General features: G+C 44.9%; 6 protein-coding genes across 6 annotated transcripts; 4 read left to right on the forward strand and 2 right to left on the reverse strand.

The window, feature by feature from the left end:
* Positions 1-1,143: 1,143 nt before the first annotated feature.
* Positions 1,144-4,943, reverse strand: N7495_009195 (uncharacterized protein; the record flags this gene model as incomplete). The annotated part of the gene is made up of 4 exons (XM_057211846.1): positions 1,144-1,707; positions 1,770-4,568; positions 4,622-4,712; positions 4,768-4,943. 4 exons carry the CDS (start codon positions 4,941-4,943, stop codon positions 1,144-1,146), a joined length of 3,630 nt encoding a protein of 1,209 aa, XP_057058709.1.
* Positions 4,944-6,266: 1,323 nt separating this feature from the next.
* N7495_009196 (uncharacterized protein) lies at positions 6,267-7,734 on the forward strand (the record flags this gene model as incomplete). The annotated part of the gene is made up of 6 exons (XM_057211847.1): positions 6,267-6,300; positions 6,531-6,647; positions 6,711-6,742; positions 6,818-6,935; positions 7,002-7,198; positions 7,249-7,734. The coding sequence occupies 6 exons, from the start codon at positions 6,267-6,269 to the stop codon at positions 7,732-7,734; spliced, it is 984 nt and encodes a 327-aa protein (XP_057058710.1).
* A 3,301-nt stretch (positions 7,735-11,035) lies between these two features.
* On the forward strand, positions 11,036-12,784 carry N7495_009197 (uncharacterized protein; the record flags this gene model as incomplete). The annotated part of the gene is made up of 4 exons (XM_057211848.1): positions 11,036-11,360; positions 11,425-11,552; positions 11,608-11,692; positions 11,745-12,784. The coding sequence occupies 4 exons, from the start codon at positions 11,036-11,038 to the stop codon at positions 12,782-12,784; spliced, it is 1,578 nt and encodes a 525-aa protein (XP_057058711.1).
* Positions 12,785-18,419: 5,635 nt separating this feature from the next.
* Positions 18,420-18,689, forward strand: N7495_009198 (ankyrin; the record flags this gene model as incomplete). The annotated part of the gene is made up of 1 exon (XM_057211849.1): positions 18,420-18,689. The coding sequence occupies one exon, from the start codon at positions 18,420-18,422 to the stop codon at positions 18,687-18,689; it is 270 nt and encodes an 89-aa protein (XP_057058712.1).
* A 951-nt stretch (positions 18,690-19,640) lies between these two features.
* N7495_009199 (uncharacterized protein) lies at positions 19,641-19,844 on the reverse strand (the record flags this gene model as incomplete). The annotated part of the gene is made up of 1 exon (XM_057211850.1): positions 19,641-19,844. The coding sequence occupies one exon, from the start codon at positions 19,842-19,844 to the stop codon at positions 19,641-19,643; it is 204 nt and encodes a 67-aa protein (XP_057058713.1).
* Positions 19,845-20,186: 342 nt separating this feature from the next.
* N7495_009200 (uncharacterized protein) lies at positions 20,187-20,523 on the forward strand (the record flags this gene model as incomplete). The annotated part of the gene is made up of 2 exons (XM_057211851.1): positions 20,187-20,330; positions 20,362-20,523. The coding sequence occupies 2 exons, from the start codon at positions 20,187-20,189 to the stop codon at positions 20,521-20,523; spliced, it is 306 nt and encodes a 101-aa protein (XP_057058714.1).
* Positions 20,524-20,767: the final 244 nt, after the last annotated feature.

Genomic DNA, 20,767 nt, shown 5'->3' on the forward strand with positions numbered 1-20,767 from the left:
ATGAGGCCCGGTGTGATAATAGATTGGGTTGTAAAATTCTGCATAGACTAAATATTTATGTGAATAGTCGAGATAAGGTTGAAGCTTACCTGCTTAGGCGTATATAGTTAATGAGGTAGCTTATTCGGTCCCATTTGATACAACAGAATCCACAAGACAACCTCTATAAAGTTATTCCACTTAGATTACTTGAACGCACTTTTTTTTCAAATTTCGTAAAAATATATAAGTCAGAAGCACTAAGAAACGCTAAAAGAGAAGAGAGAAGAAACCTTCAGGTCTATCTAGATACGTCTCTCTTTTACATAACATGCAAGGCTTTTTTTTACCCGCCATGGAAACTGTAACCCTAGTGATGGCCTCTTTTTACACTAACATTGGTTTATGTATCGAGTGATGTAAAAAAAAGTTGAAAAATCCAACGACATATTCATATTATTTCAAATTATCTATGGAACATCGACGAATTCTGTCTGAAGTTCTCCAGCTGCTGCCTCGGTGGGAAGAAATTCCAAAATATATCCGGGTACCAGGAAGAGGCCAGAAGTGTTCCATCAAACCCTATTCAAATACTTAGGTACGCCTGGGATAAGTCAATAGCTCTCTATGGTTGGAGATGGAAAAAAGGAATCAAAAGAACAAAAAGCTGACCGTGGGATGAACCACAAGTGTCGGCAAAAAAATACGAAAGGAGAAAAAAGAAATGCATCATCCGTGAATCGAACACGGGCCTCGTCGATGGCAACGACGAATTCTACCACTAGACCAATGATGCTAGTTCGATGTAAGGGGGTCTCCTATTTGTTGTTATGAATGATTTGGTAAGCTACTAAAGTAATTTTTCACGATTTACTGTTTCATAGGGCCTTCAGTGGCAGAGAAGTAGGAATTTATGCTCCACGCGAAATGCTACACTACCGTGATAATGGATATGCAGGTAGGTTTTAGAGCAATGAAGTACAATGAATAGAATATCCATCTGAAATGAATTCAATGATGTGTTCCATGGAAATAAAATTTGTCAAAATCCCAAACGCCTTGTACCCTGAACACCGAAAAGACAATTCCCAGCCTGCCCCTGTACGACCAAACGACAAATCAATAGCTACATCGACGTAGGGCTTCCATTTGAATAAACAGCTTCTATGTGTTGAAAGACCAACCGCCGTTCATCCGAAGCCGTTGTCGGCCAGCGCGGTCTTTGTGAATCTCCTCTTGCGTAAGACCATCCGGACCAGACCAATTGGCACTGCTAGTGCGGTCACGGTATTTCTTGATCTTCTTGTCTGCCTTGAATGTTTCTTCCAAGGAGAAAGGTGCAATGGGACCGAAGATCGAATCGACCTCCATTCCATCCTGTTGTCGCAAAAGACCTTCCAGCTCCTTAGGCTGGGCCCACTTGGGAACAGGGAACATCTCCGAGTCAGAGTCATCTTCGTCCTCACTGTCTGTTGCGATCTCCGGTAGGTGGATGTTTTCGCCATTTTGGTACTGAGGAGATGGTTTAGCCAGGGGTGGGGCTCGCTGAGCAGACCCAAGGGTGGGCTTGTGTGCAGCCGGGGGAGGGGCGTGACTGGGCTCAGCAAACGGAATCTTGCCGTTCGCATATTTAGAGAGGTCCATTGGGTGGGGAGGTCGCTGAGGCTGACCACCACCGGGCTTAAAGATTGAAGATCCAGATACGGAAGACTGGCCGAATAAAGAGGGCTATAAATGGGGTTTAGTTAATAACTGTTCGTGATAATTGAAATGTGATTTTTGAAACTTACGTTGCGAATGCTTGGCTTGCGGATAGGCGGCTTCATTGCTGGCCGAACAGCTTGTCGGGTGTTGTGTTCATCTTCAGTCTTGCGTCGCTTGGAATCGTCCGCCGAATGTCCACCAGCGGTACCTGCATCTTCTTCCGTGACAGGTCTCTTGAGCGGTTTGGCAGGATTGGGTGCGGGAGGGTTGATCGATCGACCGTGAGATTGGAGAAGGCCTAGGCGTGAAGCTGGCCGGTTTGCCCCCAAGTCATTTCGCTGGGAAGACTGCGAGGCAGTCTTCTCATGTTGTAGCATTGGAGCATCATTGATGGGTTGGCTGCCTTGTCTCTCGTGTCTTCGAGCATTTTCCAGACGCCGCTTTTCAATAGCTTGCATGTGGGCAGCTTTCTTAGAATCTTCCTGGGCAGAGCGCTCTTTTCGTTCTCGCTCTGCCTCAGACCGGCTTCGCATCTCTTGACGGCGGACCTCTTCCTGCTGTTGCATAGCAGCTCGCTTACGCTCATGTTCTCGTTTTTGTTCTTCCCGTCGGCGTGCCTCCCGTTCTTCCTGCTCTTTCTTTCGCTCGTGAGCAAGTTGAGGTTTGCGCTGCGCTTGCGTTTGGCCAGAAACAGAGCTTTTCAAGCTGTTGGAGGACGCGTACAGAGAGTTATTGCTGCCCTTCTTTTTCAGTGTTGGCGCTTTCGACACAGGGGGTGCAACACTGCTCTCTTGAACACTCGAAGACATAGAAGAGGGCATAGCAATCTGACGAGAGAGAGTGCTTCCGACTCGGATTGAGACGGGCTGCGGTTGCGGCTTTTGCAAAAGCTCACGTATTGGCTTCGGGCGTCGGTCATTGTGCTTTTGGGGAAGAACAAGCCTCGATCCTTGGTGCTCTGGCTCGCGTGAAGGTTGTCGGAGGTGTGTTGGTTTTTGTGTTGCTGTGACTGGTCGCTCTTCTGGTTCGATCGAAGATTTGTCCTGAGCAGCCTTCAATTGAAGCAGTCGCTGTTTTTCCTGCTCACGTTCCTCCTCTTGGCGTGCTTCATCCTCCTGCTGACGATCTTCGAGCTCCTTCTGACGCCGTTTCTCTTCCTTTTCTGTGGAACTTCGTGTACGGCGGGTTTCCTGTCGGGGAGGACTATGGGGCCGGGCTTCCAGATTGTCGTCATCATTGTCATCAACATTGGCCTTTGATTTCTGGGGATAAGACCGAGTTTGCTCAGGAGAGGTGCTCTCAAACCGAATAGGGCTACCGGTGCTCGTGAACAATCCTTTCGCGGTCTTCATGATAGACTGCAACCTCAATTTGGAAGCACTCAGAGGCCCCTCAAAGCGTCGAGGTGATCCAGTAGGAGTGGTAGTAAGTGAAGGAATATGAGAGACTGAAGCGCTTGACTGATGACCCTTAGGGCGAGGCGAAGCGAATAACGAGGCTGCTGATCTGGGACGCTCTGGCTGGGCAGTGTAAGTCTCCTTCTTGATAGTTGGCTGATATCTCTCAGTATCAAAAAGCCTGTCTACAACGTCTGGAGTCTTGCTCTTGGTTTGAACCCGTTGCGGTGGTGAGCTTAGCGGCTTGATCCAGTCGTCTTCACCGGCTGCCGTTGGTTCGGGATCGGGGGCCTCGCGAGCCTTCTGACTGGGGTGCTCAGGCCGTGCTTCCGTTTTGGCGGAGGGTAGCTCTGGATAGACAATGTGACCTCCAGAGGACAAGTTTGCGATAGTAGGAATTGACTTCCTGGGTCGAGTCGGTTGCTGCTTGCCGAGCATACTGATCCTCTCATGAAGACTCTGGGTTGATTTTGTGTTGTGCCTCTTGCTAGCCTTTTCATCATCGACGTCTATTGCCTCGGTCGAGGGTTGTATTACTCTCTGTAAGTAGCTGGCACGACTGCCATTACTGAGCTTCGGTAGGTCAATATGACTGGTACGAGAGAGCCGGGAACCTCCTAGGCTCTTGGCGAGAGGCTCTCGTGCGGGCAGGGAAGCGAAACTTAGGCTGCTCTTTCGAACGAGGGGTCTTTCGGGGGTGGAATTGTCCGAGGGAGAGCCAATGTTGTCGAAATTATCAATAATGGAGTATCTCTTTGCAGTATTTTCCAGGTGCATATCATAATCTTGGGATTCTTGTCCTGGAGAGCGGGGGGCTGGTGTCTTTTCGGGGGATGATTTATGATTTGATAGTTGTCTCTCAGCCTTTGGTGTTGGCGCTGGTGAATGGTCTCGCTCTTTAGGTGGAGTGGCACTGGCCTTTCTGGGAGTAGGATCTGTCATGGTCGCAGGTGTTGGGCTCATTATCGCTTCTGATTCCTTGGTTTCCACGACAGGGCGGGGTGATTGCTCATGTATATCAGTTGGCACCATGTTCATTGGCTCAACAGTCTGTCCACGGGCGCGTAGGTTCTCCTCGGCGGAGTGGAATGATTCTTCTACCGTGTGCTGGTCGACCGAGAGATCGACTTGGGGGCTCCTTTTCACAGGCTCTTCCACATGCTCTTCGACATGCTCCTCCACAGGCTCATGCACCTCAAATGGCTGTGTGGACCCTTGTGTGTCTGTTTCTTGCAGTGGATCAGACATGATTGTATCATTGTCATACTCCATCCCATGATAGCCCGAGTCGGTATTGTATTTCTGGAAGGAATTCAAGTTTTGGCTCAGATCTGGATACTGTGGCTGCGATGGTTTTTCTGCATCATTGGGACGAGTAGCCGATGCAGTCGGCGCAGTTGATTTAGAGACTATACGGTGAATGAATGGGCTGTGACTGGCCCTGTTCTCCCCTGGTTTATGTGCCGAGGAGAAGATCTCACTCAATGGCTAGGAGATTATTAGCTTGGCGGCGGTCGGGATCAACAAGCACCAGGACTCACCACTCGGTTTTCCTCAACGTTACGCTTTCGAGCAGTTCGAGGGGTCTTGCCCCTCATTTTTCCAGGGGTCTTGAAAACGTCCGTAAAGTGGCTATCTTGAGAGTCAGAGCTGAGGTTCCATGTTCAACTCCATGGTCGCGACTTACGCCTGGCCTTTCGAGAAGATCTCGTTCATGTGTTCGTTCAGCCAGTCCATTTCATGACGGACAGGATATTCCACCTCCTCCATCTCTTGATCAACCAATTCCATCATATTTTCCTTTTCTTTTGCGATCCAAGCGGACGAACCGACGGCCTTTTGGGCCCGCGCATTGGTGGCCATGATGTAAACAACGCGCTTAACGAGTGGTGAATTCTAGATTCAGGCGCGATAGAATAAGATGGCAACTGAGAATATTATTGAAGGACAACCATCAGTGGAGAAGTTGTGGGAGCGCACGTTGCAGTTGGTTAGAATCAAGAATGGAAGAGATCAAGAATGAAGCGAGGGTCAAAACAGACATTCAAACGCGCCAAGGTCACGTGATCATAATACTTTGTTGTAACTAATGATATTCTATGAAGGTATTAAGCAGTAAAGAAATTAGTAGATGGTATTTCATTTCTTATTCTTGATTTTGATTTTTTTTTAATTTTTTTTGATTTAGTTTTCCATTTCCATGATACATTTGATGTAGCTGTTAGTTAGCTTATTTCCGTTTCTAATGGGATCTAAGCTCTGTCATAACTTTGCGTGGAGCCCAACCCTTGAACCGGATTGTAACTTGTAATGCAAGAAATCTATTGGTAGTAAGTACTTGCTGACGAAATCTTGCATGGTTTCACAAGACCAAGTTCGAGTCCTCTTACGTATTAATACTTTATGCACATTGGTTAGCTTCATATCTGACTGTCTGCAAATGATCTGATCATGAGTCCAGACCCTAGGACTCTCCATATTCAAATAGCGGTGCTGTCGTGGCAATTATAAGCTAGAAAAGCCCCACCATAAACACCGCTAACTGAGTAAAAAGGAGTAAAGGAGTGTCAGGTTCATAAGAAGCAACAAATTGAGATAATGTCTGATTATGAGTAGAGTGTCATCCAGGTAGATTACCTTGACCCTCAGGACTATACTGTGGATCCTCGATCCACAGATCTCAGAACTTGGAACATGGAACATCTCGAGTATTCAAGTATAACTAGGTATTCTCTTATCAAGATATAATGTCACGAGAGTCATGCCGAACTCACTGCTAGTCATTAGTCATATGTGGTTGCAGACAAGAAGCTAGTTATCACTAGGTATAAGATATCAGATATTATCGGAAAATGAGAGAGTTGCGAGGGAAATGAAATAAGGCAAGGGGCTCCGAAGATGGGGAAATAGAATGAGATGATTTTCATTGCTGCTTGCATATTGCAGGAGTAGTGAATATATATATATATATATATATATATATAGGGGAGAGAGAGAGAGGTATAGGCGTCTAATTGACATCATCACCTTGCTCGATGGCAGAAACCTTGGCGGTGCACATGGCCAGTTGCATCACTCAAAACAATTTCTCTTATCGCTTCTCTCCCTTTCCCACTAACTTCATCTCCATTTCTCCTGTTTCCTAGACTTTCGAGTTTTTTTTTATTTACTCTTCTTCTATTCAACATGGCCTCTAATGTAAGCTACCCTAACACGGGCAGTAAGGTATGCTTTTCTCTACTCCATCCTCGAGAAACCGACTCCATCAAGCTAACCAGTGCCATTCTATTGCAGTATCCTTTCATTTCCCTCTCCTCACAACTCCAAGACCCATATACGCTGTCAGCTTCCCTGAGTTCAGACATCAATGATCTTTAGATCAAGGGAAAATGCTAGCTGTATGGGCTAGGGTGGTACCATTATAGAAATCCGTCTAATATTCCACTCTAGGTCCCGTGGTCACCAGCATCAAGTCGGAGGCTGCTAAGACCAGTGAAGAGCTACAGGAGCTTAAGAATGCTCGTATCACCCCTTCGACCACTACAACCAACGGTCAGCCGTTGACTCGTACGTCGCACCTTAGTTTCCTGGGCGAGAACTACAGACTAATCTCTGGATATCTATGTATAGACTACCACTCCTTGCTGTACAGCCTTTTGAGCGTGAGTGATTTTGAATTCCAACTTTTATTTGGGAAAATTCTTTTGTTTACTGACTGAATTTCTTTCGTTCTACAGTGGGAACAGCCCCGCGCGACCGCTGTTTCCTACGCATCCGTGATTACTTTCATTTTCGCCGCCCGATACCTACCTCTCCTTCGTTGGGCCTTCAAGTTCCTCTACGTGTCGCTTGGATGTGAGTTGGTCGCGTGACCAGTGTTTATTCCCCTTTTTAGTGGACTAAGAACTAACCGCACCGTAGTGACCGCTTCCGTTGAAATTGTCGGTCAAGTCCTCTTCAAGCAGGGCATCACCAGCTCGTTCCGCCCTCGCCGATACTACACTATCCCCAAGGAGACTCACGAGGCCATCCTGGAAGATGTCTCTCAGCTGGTGGATTTCTTCCTGATTGAGTTCCAGCGCATTCTCTTCGCCGAGAACGTCGTTCACACTGTTGCCGTATGTCAAAGTAAAATATTCGTTCTAGTTCACCTTCTGATGATATATAGGCTTTCACTGCTGCCTTCCTTGGTTATTTGCTGATCCGCTTCGTTCCTCTTTGGGGCTTGTCCGTGATCGCCGTGACCACCGTTTACATTGGCCCTCTCGTATACATCAGCAACCGTGAGATCATTGATGAGCAGATTGTTCAGCTGCAGGAACTCGTCGGTGCCCAGGCCAACCAGCTCAAGGATCTGGCCGGTGAGCGCACTTCGGCAGCCACTGGCTTGGTAAAACAGTACGTCGATGACTACAGCCACAAGGCCCAGGAATACATTGGCCGCCGCTCCGCTTCTCCCGAGATGACCAAGGCTCCCTCTGCCGTACAGACCCCTGCCCAGACTATCGCTAAGCCCGTTGATTCCGTCCCCGAGCCCGTTATTAAGACTGAGGACTTCCCGGAAGCCCCTAAGGTCGAGCCCATTGTGCAATCAGTTGAGGAGCCTACACCGGTCTCCCACGAGACTGAGCGTGAGCCTCTTCTGGCCGCTTAAATGACAAGGTCATGCGCTTGTATCCAGGACTTACGTCTCTCAGACGAAGAAATGAATACTGCTTAAAAGCATTGGATACCAGGGCCCTCCATTTGCTCTTCAGGTCTAATTGGGAATCTATTTATTGGGCCCGACGTTCCATAATTGCACCGATGACGACAAAACGCTATGTGCAACGCCTGGATGATGAATCGATCTTCACGTTTCATGTTGTTCAGTTTTCCTCCTTTTCGTTTCATCTTCTCTTCATTTGTTTCTGCTCATGCAGTTTGTTTTCAACCCTAGCCCCCTGGTTCGCTTGTTTCGGGCTCATATTGTTTTAATGCAAAGTGTGCTAAGGTCATGTCATATGTCATGAACTTGATGCCTTAATATCATAGGTCTTTAGTTCCGTCTGTATTTGTAGTATCTCATTCATGGAGTCCCGAATCATGGAAGTGAATGACTTGTGGAAATTCGGATGTCCGTAAATACTCGAGCCCCTTCTGTGTCCCCGAGGATGAGGGAGAAAGATCGGTAGATTGAAATACGCATGAGCCTCGACCTCGACCGACATGGGCAATAGATAGAGAGGTGCGAGCGAAGCAACTTGCTCTCGCGCATGAGTAACGCCCCGCGTTCCGTACGAGGCCTTGAGTTTCATCCCGGTCCAACAAGGCCTAAATTCTCCGCATCGTGATTCGGCCTGGGCTGAATGGATCCATATCTTTTGATATGTGGTTCGATGACTTGCTATATCCAGGACCCAGGTAGGACTCAAACTTGGAAGCCTTTCTTGAATTCTTATCTCTGAACTGCATACTCGCTTGGTCATGTGCTTTTACATGATAGAAAGCAAAAGGCAGTGATTGGGCTGCTGGGGCTGTTACAGTTTTGATTAAGGCAGATATGATATTGAACTGCAGTTCTAAGGCCTCTTCAACACGAATAGGACCGGACCTGGCATATCATCAGGGGTGTATGGCTGGTAAACTGAGGACTGATTTATTTCGCAATTACCTACTCAGGTAGTTTAATGATGTTTCTAATAATTCCAAGGTTTTATCTGCTACCAGTCATACATGTCATCACAATACTGAAGCCGAGGTTCCATTTAATATGAAGTTTTCCCCAACGGTTGGATGATGGGCCCGAGCCCTAACGGCAACCTTGACCTCCCATTTAGACCTCAAGTTTTCTTCCACAATTCCAGAACATTGAAACCACTAAGTATGCTCACCTACCACAGACAAGTACGTATTATCGGGTTTACCGCTCTTTTGAAGGGGAATCCAAGAGACCAGCCACTCAGATTGTCTTAGACATTGGGATTCTGACCTTTTCGTTTCTAGGACTCACCAGTCTCAGACTCGTACGGTTGGGCTGCAGATCAAATCTCATAGGGCTCAGACAACATTGATAATTGAACAGGGTATGTTGCTCATACTTGGCATGTGGCTTCAATTCATATGAATTGCAATATGTCCTAACATCCAGGTAGCTGCACCGTTGATGCCGTGCTTTGAGCTGCAAGGTTTTATGCCCCTCAATGACCCTTGGAAAGGTAAAAAGACCCCTGTACCTGCTCAGAATTTATCTGGACTACATGGTAGGCACAATGGGGAGAAAATTGTGAAATGGACTGACAAGATAAAAGATAAAAGATAAAAGATTGTAGAGAATAGGTATACCTATTGCCTCATCTGGAACATGCTTGGATAGAGTCGATTCTTGGAACGTGTCGGTCTGCAAAGAAGCCTGCATGGAAGCTTCTCTGAGTTTTGGAGTGACTGGAAAGATACACCCCTGCAGGTCTGATACTCAAATGGCGGTCTCTTTTATGGGCAAGCTTTGCGCCCCCGGACCATTCATTGAGACGCTGTATATCCCAGATACAAGCCCGTATGGGAAGAAAGAGTGTTAATTTCCCTTCTTGTCTCTAAGTCATGTGTAAGTTCGTCTCTCATGCCATTCCCATGCCTCCATGCAGTCACTATCTTTGATACGGTCATAAGTTTATCTCTGCAGCACATACGTCTTTCACAAATTGCACCTTCTGGCTTAAAGATACCAATTAGCTATCTATGCAGTCTTCCTCTCGTCATACAAGGAATAACTTACTCTGCAGCCGCCCGTGGGGTCTCAGACCTCTTTGATGCCGTCTCTTGCCGAGCAGCAGAAGACCTAATCTGATAACTGATTGGTCACTTGGCAGGTATCATAAATCTCCGGCTTTTGCAATGACATGTTGATAGTCTTACCTATGGAGGTTTGTTTCTACCTAGGTAGGCGGATAACCTTCAATTCATCAGTACATTTTGGGGCAGAGCGGTCCCATGAGTACATATTTTGCCTTTGAAGATAAAAAGACGAAGGATATGACTCATACTTCTTTCTTCTTTTCTTCTGCCATGCATACGGCCATAGCAAATCTGTTTGCATACTTTGAAAGAAAGCGGTGGGCAAATGCTGTCTTCTGGCTCATCTGATACAGGATATCCACATGGTGCCAAAAGGGGTATGAGTTTTATGGGTTTTGCGCTAGCAGGTCTTGGATGCCCACATCTACTTTGGTGAAACAGACGAGGCCTCGAAGGTCAAGAGGAAAGATAGTCTCACAGCATAGTGTACCAGGGGCATAAATGGAAGTCGATGACAGCACACTGCATGGTCAGTCAGTCCAAAGTTGAAGATATCCATGGGAAAGGAAGGGACCTCATTGCTTCGTTCCATGGCGAAGAGAGACAAGCAGGCCCAAGCCCGGGGACTCGTCCGACTTTTCTTGTGATGCCAATCGGTGAGGAAATCCCGAAGCCCATCCAAGGCTGATCCCGAAAGTTGGGGATATACCTAGGTACACCGCTACAACATTACCTAGGTATGTCTTCTTTCCCCAAAACACTTGGTACTTCCTACTAGGGTTCCAAAGTTGAATGGGTTCCTATATTTGTCAAAAAATCAGACAAACACACGTCACTGTGCTCACCCCTCCTTGTAGTAAGTACGGGACAAACCAAAAACAAAGGTCACTGAGTGTGAGCCCGCATCATACGGGGTTGTGTGTCTTGCTTGATGAGAAGTTTCCATTGAGGTTTCGCATCTGAGAGTTTCTGGAAAACGCCTTTTGATCCACACAAGTAAATCCTTAACCCTGCTGGCTCTCCTTCTCGATAACCATCTCTTCTCTCCCTCTATTCTTTACTCCTATTCTTTACTCCTATTCTTTACTCCTATTCTTTACTCCTATTCTTCTGCCTTTTTGATCTATCCTTTATCATAAATTTCTATAACATTGAGAGTAACATCTTCACATATTCCATTCATGGGATCTATCCAGGATTTATTGAATCCGCTACCCGAGGGTTCGCACGTCGGATACTCAAGAGGTAGCAGGAATTCCACATCGGCCCCTAGGTACCGCGAGAAGAGATCTCGAGCACCAAAGGACGGCCCGATGTTTCGTCCAGGAAATCCTCATGGCGAAATTCGCTTTCCACCATACGAGGCACATGACGAGGAACTTATTGAAATCCATCAAAAGTGGAACCTGTATCCTATGTACCAGATTGCGGATTATCCTCGACAGATTCCTTATGCGAGTGATAAAAAGTCGTTCCAAGAGAGAACGGGACGTGATAGCTTCCATGGTACGGTACCTTTTCCTCTCGTCTTTTCTCTTATCAAATACTGTCAAATACTGACTCGAAGCAGTGTTTAACTATACTTTCCAAGTGCCGGATGATAAGGGTGATACCAAAACAACATGGACAATTATGTGGGACTACAACATTGGGCTTGTTCGAACTACTCCTCTATTCAAGTGCAATGACTATTCAAAGGTATCTTTCTCGCTATTTAGGTTTTTTGGGTATGTGAAGACTAATGTTATTCCAGACTGCACCAGGGAAAGCATTAGCATCCAATCCAGGATTGCGTGAGATCTGCCACAGCATCACCGGTGGAGCACTTGCAGCCCAAGGTAGGAGACGAAAGTCTGAAGCATTTGACGAAAGACTAATGTATTGAGCTAGGATATTGGATGCCATACGAAGCTGCCAAGGCCGTAGCTGCTACTTTCTGCTGGAAGATTCGATATGCTCTGACACCGCTTTTTGGAAACGACTTTCCCAATATGTGTGTCGATCCGCAAGACCGACTCAACTTCGCACGCATGGTGATTGATCCTGAAATTATCAGACGAGCAGCAGAAACAGCCATTCATTTCCGCTCTCTTGAATTACAGAAAGCTCCCTCTGTTTCAGACAACCCTTCATCCAGTTCTTCCACCTCCGGCATAAACAGATCAAACACAGAGGCGGGCCTCTGGGACGGTCCTACTCTACACATCAGCAATAAGTTGTCTCGTCGTACCTACGCCGACAGTATCAGCAGTACGCGGGGCTCATCATCAGAGCCTTCATACTGTGCTTCTCCCCAGAGCCCAATGCATGGCGGTTTCACGCCTGTGAATGCACCTCGAAGCTCAAGAACCGAATATCTTCAAGACTTCCAGTCTCCTAGGGGTTTCCTGGAATGGGCCCGTTCCTCGCACAAGAAGAGTCTATCAGATGGTAGTCGAGCAGAGAATGAGCTTGATACCACTGTCATTCAGCCTAAAAAAGCCCCATCATCTAATTCATCCGATGGAAACGGCGATATCAAGATGGACGAAAGCTCTACTACTCGACACAAAAGAGTAACTCCGAGACACTTTGATATGAGCAGCTCCGATGATGAAGACTCTATGGACGAAGATGGAGGGGAAGAAGACGAAGAAGAGTACGAGCCAAACTCTAAGGAACTCAAGAGACCAGATTTGCGACAGAAGCGTCAACTCAAGAAAAACCCATCCCGTTCTGCAAGAGCAAAGTGCAGAGAAAACACACCAGTATCAAGCCACTTTGTGCACGAGGTTAAGGCTGCCCAGGCTTTATTGCATTTGCATAAACAGGAGGCAAAATCCAGCAATAGTGACGGCGATGAGCCCATGAATGAGCCTGTCTGGAGCTCGCTTAGGTCACGATCTATGGTTTCTCGGGAAGGGGAGAAGAAAAGGTGTGCTTCTTTCTGAGGATATTTGAGATACGCTTGACGTTGGTTTTGGGAGGACAGCATCAATTTGTTCAAGGGAGGTTTGATGCTCCACTACATGATAAATTATCTGATATAGCAATGGGAAGTAATAGAAACCAATGTATGTCAGGAGTCAAATCTGAGCCATGAATAGGTAATTGGATATTTTAATCATCAGTAAGTTTCGACATAAAATTGCTGGAATTTCCTTGTTATCCTTCACGTTGACACTTAACACACAACCCTGAAAAGTTGGCACTACTACCTAGTGAGATGGGGAACGCTCTAGGCAGCACGGTCAGGACGTGCAGGTCGATTCAGCCAAGAAAAACCAACCACACGAAAGAAAGCTCAATGAAAGTAGGGAGTCAAAAAGTGGAGAAGTTTGTAAAGTTGTCCATTCTGTAACTATCACAACTTCTAGATTAATGGTCTAACTTGCTTCTGCCATCGCAAACCGCCTTCCTGGTTCACTACGTACTGCATAGGGCTCCCACCACATACCACCCAGCCTGATAAATCGACAGTCCCCTGGTCGATCTAAAAAATAAATATATACAAAACACATCAAAAACGAATAAGAAAAACATGTTAACGTAGTTAAGAAGAGCAACGAAATAAGTCAAAACCAAAGGCACATCTAGTCGACTCCCCCTCCTTCAGATCATGACATCCAATGGTGTAATCCAACACTAGTGGTGACGAGTGTCCATGGTCCTCGTCTAAAACGACTGTCTCATCGGGTGCATCTCCCAGATCTTTGTAATACTGGAGACAGGGTGGTGGAATTGGTAAACCCTCCTTCAACATACGAAAGAAAGAATGCTCCCGGCAGATAAGTCTCGTTGCAACAAACTCATATTGTCATAGTAGAAATGAGTTCACCATAACGCGTTCAATGTAGATTGCTTGATCATCTAAAAGAAGATAGTTTACATAATTTATAATGACTGCAATAACTAACTATCAATCTCATATATTTAATCCGTTCCAAGGTTCCGAGAATTTTGCCAAGAATCCCAACTTCAGGTCGAGGAAACATTGATATATTTTTTTCTCTTGGCACCACATCCCTTATAGCTGCGAGTAATAAAGGCGAATATTGGTGGCGGTCATATAAATTCGGTAATTCGGCGGGACTTTTGAAATCTGACCATGCCTGGAGGGCTTTCTTCAAGGTGGAACAGAGTCAAATATGTGAGTCAATCTATATATCATGAAGACTCCTGAGCTAAGACTTGCTAGCCTATTGTTGATTTATGGAGTGGTAATATTCTCTACGAAGATAGGGCATTATAGCTACTTCTAATTATTAATTATATATTTGATTAGGCTCGTGATATTTATCGGCCCGTAATATTAGGTGAATTAGACGCCTTATCGACGAGGGACATCACCATAAATAATCTAAACGTATATTCAACAATTTCTCTAACGAGCAGGATCTCTAACTGGTTAAATCAATCATCCAGAAGATACACCAGTACCAATAATCCAAGCTTTATCTAATAGCGTGACCTTAATTCGGACTTATACTACTTAAACATACCTTATCTAGAAGAGCTATTCGAGATGCTTCCATCCTCGAATCACGTTTTCTCGAGTTATTAAGTTTATCAAAGATTTGTTGATTAACTAACTAGTTAAGGCTTACTCAGGTACTCAGCACTATTGACCTTCTAGATATTTTCTACATCATAGTGACCTTTTTTCAGCTTGCAGGAAGCTGAAAAGCTCACATGTTATAAGGTAGAGCTATCAATTTTGGGTCGATCAGTCAAGTAGATGTAGTGTCATAGCGCATTGAAATTTCTTACCAGGCGCAGATATACGAGAAAATTTCGGAAAGACATTCCTAAAACATTCGATACTCCAAGAGTGCAGAGCAGCAAACGCTAGAGGGCCATTCAAATTGGGTTTATTCATTGGCCTTCTCTCCCGATGGACTCATCTTAGCATCGGGCTCCCATGATGAAACTATAAAACTCTGGGATATAGAGACTGGCACAGAGCGGCAGACGCTAAAGGGCCATTCAAATTCGGTTACATCCGTAGCATTCTCTCCTGATAGGCTTACCCTGGAATCGGGCTCATGGGACCATACCATCAAGATCTGGGAGATGCTAGAGAATAATAATGAAGAAGAAGAAGAATAAGGGGAATAGGAGGGAGAGGAATCTGAAAAGATTGAGGGAGAGGAGGGCGAAGAAGGAGAGTTTGAAGAGGAAGTTGAGGAGGGCTTTTCAAGTGGCATGAACTTATCGGTCTTCTCTCCTTATCCTGCTAGGCTTTTTGAAAAAGCCCCTGAAAATTTCTAGATATTATTATCGAGTAACTGGGTTAGTATAGAAGTGAGAATTCACTATGGCTCCCTGCTGAGTATCGTTCATCTTTCTGCCAGTCTATCGAGAATACCACACTTGCACTCGGGTTTAGAGATGGGCGAGTCTTGATTATGGGATTCCATACACATATGTTATAAAGTACGTTGTTTGTATTAAGGCCTGGAATAGCTATTTTCCACCTCCGCGGAGATACTCGATGCTCACCCTGTTTATTGTGTACTCACCCTGCTCACCCCTGGTCGCGCGACGCTAAAGCGGCGCTCACTCATTGCTCACCCGGGCGACACCCGACTATTGGCCGTGGACAAGCCATATGTAGAGCGCGCTGAATGCTTGGGTGAGTCCTTTGCACCTGGCTCACCCTAAAGCAGTAACAGAATCTCCCCTAGGGTGAGGGTTGGTGATTTGGGTGAGCTCGGGGTGAGGTCGGGCGAGGACAAGTGAGCAACACTTACTGCTATAAATAGGGGCTTTTCTTTCACTCTAGGATCTTTTTTTTTTTTTTTACCAAAGTGTACTAGATTTGAAATTGAAGGATACATATCGAAGATCTGCAGAAAATTGCTTTTAAGCGTGCTAAACTTGCCGCATCGCGTGGCTTCACGCTTGAGTACCAGGATACACGAGAACAAGAGAACATTATATGCCATAAAGTTCTTGCACCCGCCATAGAAAGTAGGTATGAAATTTCAGTACGAAACCAGATGCTGTGGGTTATCATCTACCGTAATAGCCCTTCTTATTCTTCTAATAATAAGAATGATAGATGGAAGCTTTCTTGTAGCTTAACTTTGTAGCCGTGTCATATGCAAACCCATCTAACTCTTGCCTCAACCTTAGAAACAGAATCATCAACGTTCCAAGCCATGTTCGAAATCTTGCGATTTAACTGCTGAATTCGAGAAAAGAGCCAAACTTTGATTTGGGAAAAAGTCTTGGGCGAGAAAGCAGCCTTATACAGATAACTTCTGGCTTTTGCTCCATGCAAGTAAATATTTGATAACGTGTTTCCCGGTTAACCCGTTACCCCATCTAAATAAATAGTCTCCGTAGTAACCCTATGTTTTCAAACACACACCATGCCACCAATTCGCCCTGAAAAGAAACAAAAATTGATAGAGCAGGAGGGTCGTATTGAACTAACTCTAAAAGCTTTTAAAGATGGCAAATATCCTACTATCTCAGCTGTTGTATGGTCATTTGGCGTTCCACGTTCAACTTTTGTCGATCGGCTTAATGGTGTTGAACAACTAGCTGTTAAATGGTCAGCTCAACATATATTCTCTAAACTTGAAGATGAATCGATGGAAAAATGGCTACTATCTATGAATTCTAGAGGAGCAGCTCTTACCTGTGCCATGTGTCAAAATATGGCCAATATTATCCTCCGATCGCGGATTTCAACCACCACCAATACACCTTCTTCTGTTGGTAAAAACTGGGTTACTGAGTTTATCAAACGACACCCAAACCTGAAAACCCGTCGATCAAGTCGATACGATTATAAGAGAGCTTTAGCTGAAGATCCTAGGATCATTTTAGCTTGGTTTGGGTTGGTTGAAGAAACCATTAACAAATATGGTATCGATTCGGCCGATATTTTCAATTTCGATGAGTCAGGTTTCGCGATGGGGGTAAATACAACTGAGGAAGTTATTACATCTGCTGAATATCATGGTTGGAGAGCTGTTTTGTAGCCTGGAAATCGCGAATGGGTGACGGTAATTGAGACTATAAGATCAACTGGAGAAGCTCTTCCACCTCACCTTATCTTTAAAGGAAAGGTGTTTATGGAGCATTGGTTTGAGAAAAAAGGAGCCTGATTGGAGCTAAAATAAAAGCTCTAATGGCTGGGCTAGTGATCCAATTGGTTGGAACTCCTCTCATCTAACACCTACTTTCGACGATCTTTGTGAGAAACATGATATCATTGCTTTATGTATGCCTCCACATGCATCGCATGTTTTACAGCCTTTAGATGTAGGCTGTTTTGAGCCACTGAAAAAAGATTATGGTGGTCGTGTTGCGGAGTTGATGCGGTATGGAACCAACTCGATCGATAAAGATGATTTCCTTCAGATCTTCCCTGATGCACGTCGAAAAGCTTTTAAGGCAGATACCATAATTGATAGCTCTAAAGCTACTGGTTTAGTGCCTTTAAGCCCATCAGAAGTGCTCGATAAGCTGAATATTCAGGTTGAATGTCTACCAGATCTAGAATTACCTTCTGATCGTCCGATATCTTCTGGCTCTGATAGCGATGATAATGCTATTTGGAGCTTAAAACGACTTGAGGAATCCAAATCTCGTCTCAATTCTGCTCTAGAGCTCTCCTATAGTTCAATCCCATCTCCTATTAAAAGGGGGTGGAAGACGTTCTCCGATCGCACTACCCGGACGGTCCACCACCATATTTTTCTTCACGATCGCTGTGGCCATTTAGAGAAGGAAAATAAGAAACGGACAAAAAAGAAGAAAACTACTAAAAAGCAGTTGGCTTATTTAGGTAGTTTAAGGGGATGACTTATTACAATATCTTGATCAATGCTGGCAAATTATGGTCAACTTTGCATGATGTTCAAGACTATTGGACTCCGACAAGATTATCAGACTGCTGATTGGATAACAGATATTATTGAGTATACTGATCTTCATTTCGGGAGCTCATCAATAAGGAGTAAGAAACTATAGATGGTGGTGGTCGCGGACGCGCGAACCAGATGAATTGACATGGGGTCATCCAATTCTGGATATTCCTTGATTTTAATATAAAATCTTACTTGGTCATGGTGTTTACTACTTTCAAGCCCTATAATCTAATTTCAAGGCACCCTAATCTATGGGACCGAGCATAATTATATTCAAAAGGCAAGTTCATATCGTGACACAAATATAGGGGGCAGGGTTACTAGAATGCAGTATATTACACAGGATAGGGTTTCAGCGGCTATTAGACCTGCATTTTTAGCGGTAGTCCGAATTAGGCCGAATCTTGACCCCATATCAATTACAGCCAGAACTTGCAAAATTTGAAAACCTGTAACTCAAAAACCACATATACTATAGAAAAAAGAATTATGTTTGGAGTTCACAGGCAATTTTATCCAAGTAGGGGCTGAGTCAACATCAGCTTTTGCTTAATGGATAAATCTTGTATATGAATCTCCTATATTTAATCCGTTCCAAGGTTCCGAGAATTGTGCCAAGAATCCCAAATTCAGGTCGAGGAAACCTTGATCTATTTTTTCTCTTGGCCCTGGTCCACATTCAGGGTACGGACATCCCATCATGTCATTTGTACAACTTCCACCAGAATTGCTCCTTCAGATTGAGTCTTGCATGGACTGCGAGTCCGATCTTGCTTCATTAGTCCAAGTCAACCGTCATTTATATCAAACACTCATTTCACAACTCTACCGACGCAATATAGAGTCAGGCGGATCAGCTATTATCCTTGCTGCCCAGTCAGGAAACTGTTCTACCTTGAAGAAAGCCCTCCAGGCATGGTCAGATTTCAAGAGTCCCGCCGAATTACCGACTTTATATGGCCGCCACTAATACTCGCCTTTATTACTCGCAGCTATAAGGGGTAACTTAGCTACGGTAAACATGTATCAAGAATAAACAGCCCGAACTAGCCCGTCTTCTTGTGAATCGGAAAGATGTTGATCCTAATGCGCTCTATTCTAACGAGACTCCGCTACAACTTGCGGTTCTTTCTAACAGAGAGGACCTAGTTCAAATTGTGCTTACAGACAAGCGAGTCGATCCAAACCTATCGTCCAAGTTTTCACCTTTGTTACTTGCTGCACTAAAAAATAACAAGACAATTATTCGCCTATTACTCGAAGCCGGGGCAAACAAAGAACTTCAGAATGAGGGCCTTTCACCTGCTATGCTGCTTAATTCACCAAGTACACAGGCTCGCTCTCGACTTATGATGTCATCATTAGATTCAAGGGTCAATAAGAAGATATTATATGACTAGCTGGATAACGTGTTGCACCACTGCTCCGCCGTTTTCTACGAACAATCAAAAAATCGAAATTTTGAACATCAAATTTAAAATGAAAAATTTATGAAAACTAGCTGTTTAACACGTGTAGGGCACTAGGTATAGGTATGGCCACGAATTCCACATCCAGAATACGCCACAGCCTGACGAATCATATTATTGAAGGAAGTGTACATATTGATATGGGGAACGCTCTAGGAAGTGCAGTCAGAATGCATAGGTCGATTCAGCTCATGTGACAAAACAACAGAAACAGCATCAACTATTTCAATGGGAATGTAAGAGTTGGATTGTGAAAGGCCTTGCGCGTCAGGTGAAAGGAACATATGATCTTGTTCATTTTGCGGTTGATTCAGTAGATTGAACGGACCATTTGACTTAATTTGTCCCGAACTACTTCTTAAGCAGGCAGCTCACTAGAGAGCTGTGCATTTTCATTGTCGTCCATTGCTGTCGTCAAGTGACCCATAAAACCTTGGGCAGCGGTATATATACTAGCCAAAGTCTTCTTGTAGCTGCGAAGCCTCCCTTGCCAATCCCGAGGCTTCAATCGAGGCTTCAATAAACGCTTTCTTTTTCTCTAAAGAGAGCTTTCGGGTCTGAGCGACCATCTGCGCTCGATCTGCGCTACAGTGAGTCTCGAAACTGGTGCCACCACCTACACTGTCGGTAAGTTTGACGTAACTTACGGTGCACATGCTCTCTATGTCTAATAGGGATACAGGTGCAAAGTTGTAAGAAGTGTCTATCATTCTAGAGTAGAACTCGCAACTAATTAAACACCAGTCACCACTTTGGTTTTATCCGACCAATCAGACAACTATAAGTCATCTGATTTCCAACATATTTACACTCTTTCATTGTTTCCGGAACGCCAATGCCAAGATACACTAGTCTATACTATAATAAGATAAGGAGTATTGATAAACAGAGAGAAAATTGGATCTGACAAGTACGTAAACTAGTTATTCTTGCGGGTTGTCTGCTTTCATGTGGTTGTGGCTGTGACTGCTCATCCTGTCGTGAAACATGCTACTAATATGCAATCGCTGGCGCACCAAGTTCTCATACCAGAGCCGGCTTGGAATGTAGAATCTGCTGCTGGTCAAATTACCACTGCTGTGGGCCCCGATCTCACATTTTTCGAGAAGGTCGAGTGCATCCTTGCATCAAATGTGATGAAGGTGTGAATGCCTCTAACCAGCTGGTAGAGAGCTTTGTGCCGCCGGCTGTTTCTACCGTGAGCATTGTCTATTCCTCACTGTGGAGCTGAAGAAGAAGATACTGAAGGATCCCTTTATGCGGAGCCGCTACGCACCCAAGTGTGGCTCTGCAGCCTTTCAGAAACTATCGTCAATTCGCCCATCACATACTTAAGGAGTATGATGGATATTTCTGGGGGAGGAAAGCCCAGTGTCATTCCGAGGCTTGATATCCATCGAAAACACACTTTCCATTCTTGTGTTCATTATTTCTCCTTCATAGTACAGTCTAGACTCAGCTCTACATCTTCCAAGTGCTTACCAGATTAGACAAAAGCAGTTGATAGGAGGATAATAAAGACAGGATGAAGTGAGTGGTGGAAGTGAAATTAGCAAGAACAGCCTACTATAGTGATACA

The sequence above is a fragment of the Penicillium taxi genome, assembly GCF_028828555.1.
Source record: "Penicillium taxi strain IBT 34144 chromosome Unknown utg000006l_segment0_segment0, whole genome shotgun sequence".
In the NCBI taxonomy this organism is placed as follows: domain Eukaryota; kingdom Fungi; phylum Ascomycota; class Eurotiomycetes; order Eurotiales; family Aspergillaceae; genus Penicillium; species Penicillium taxi.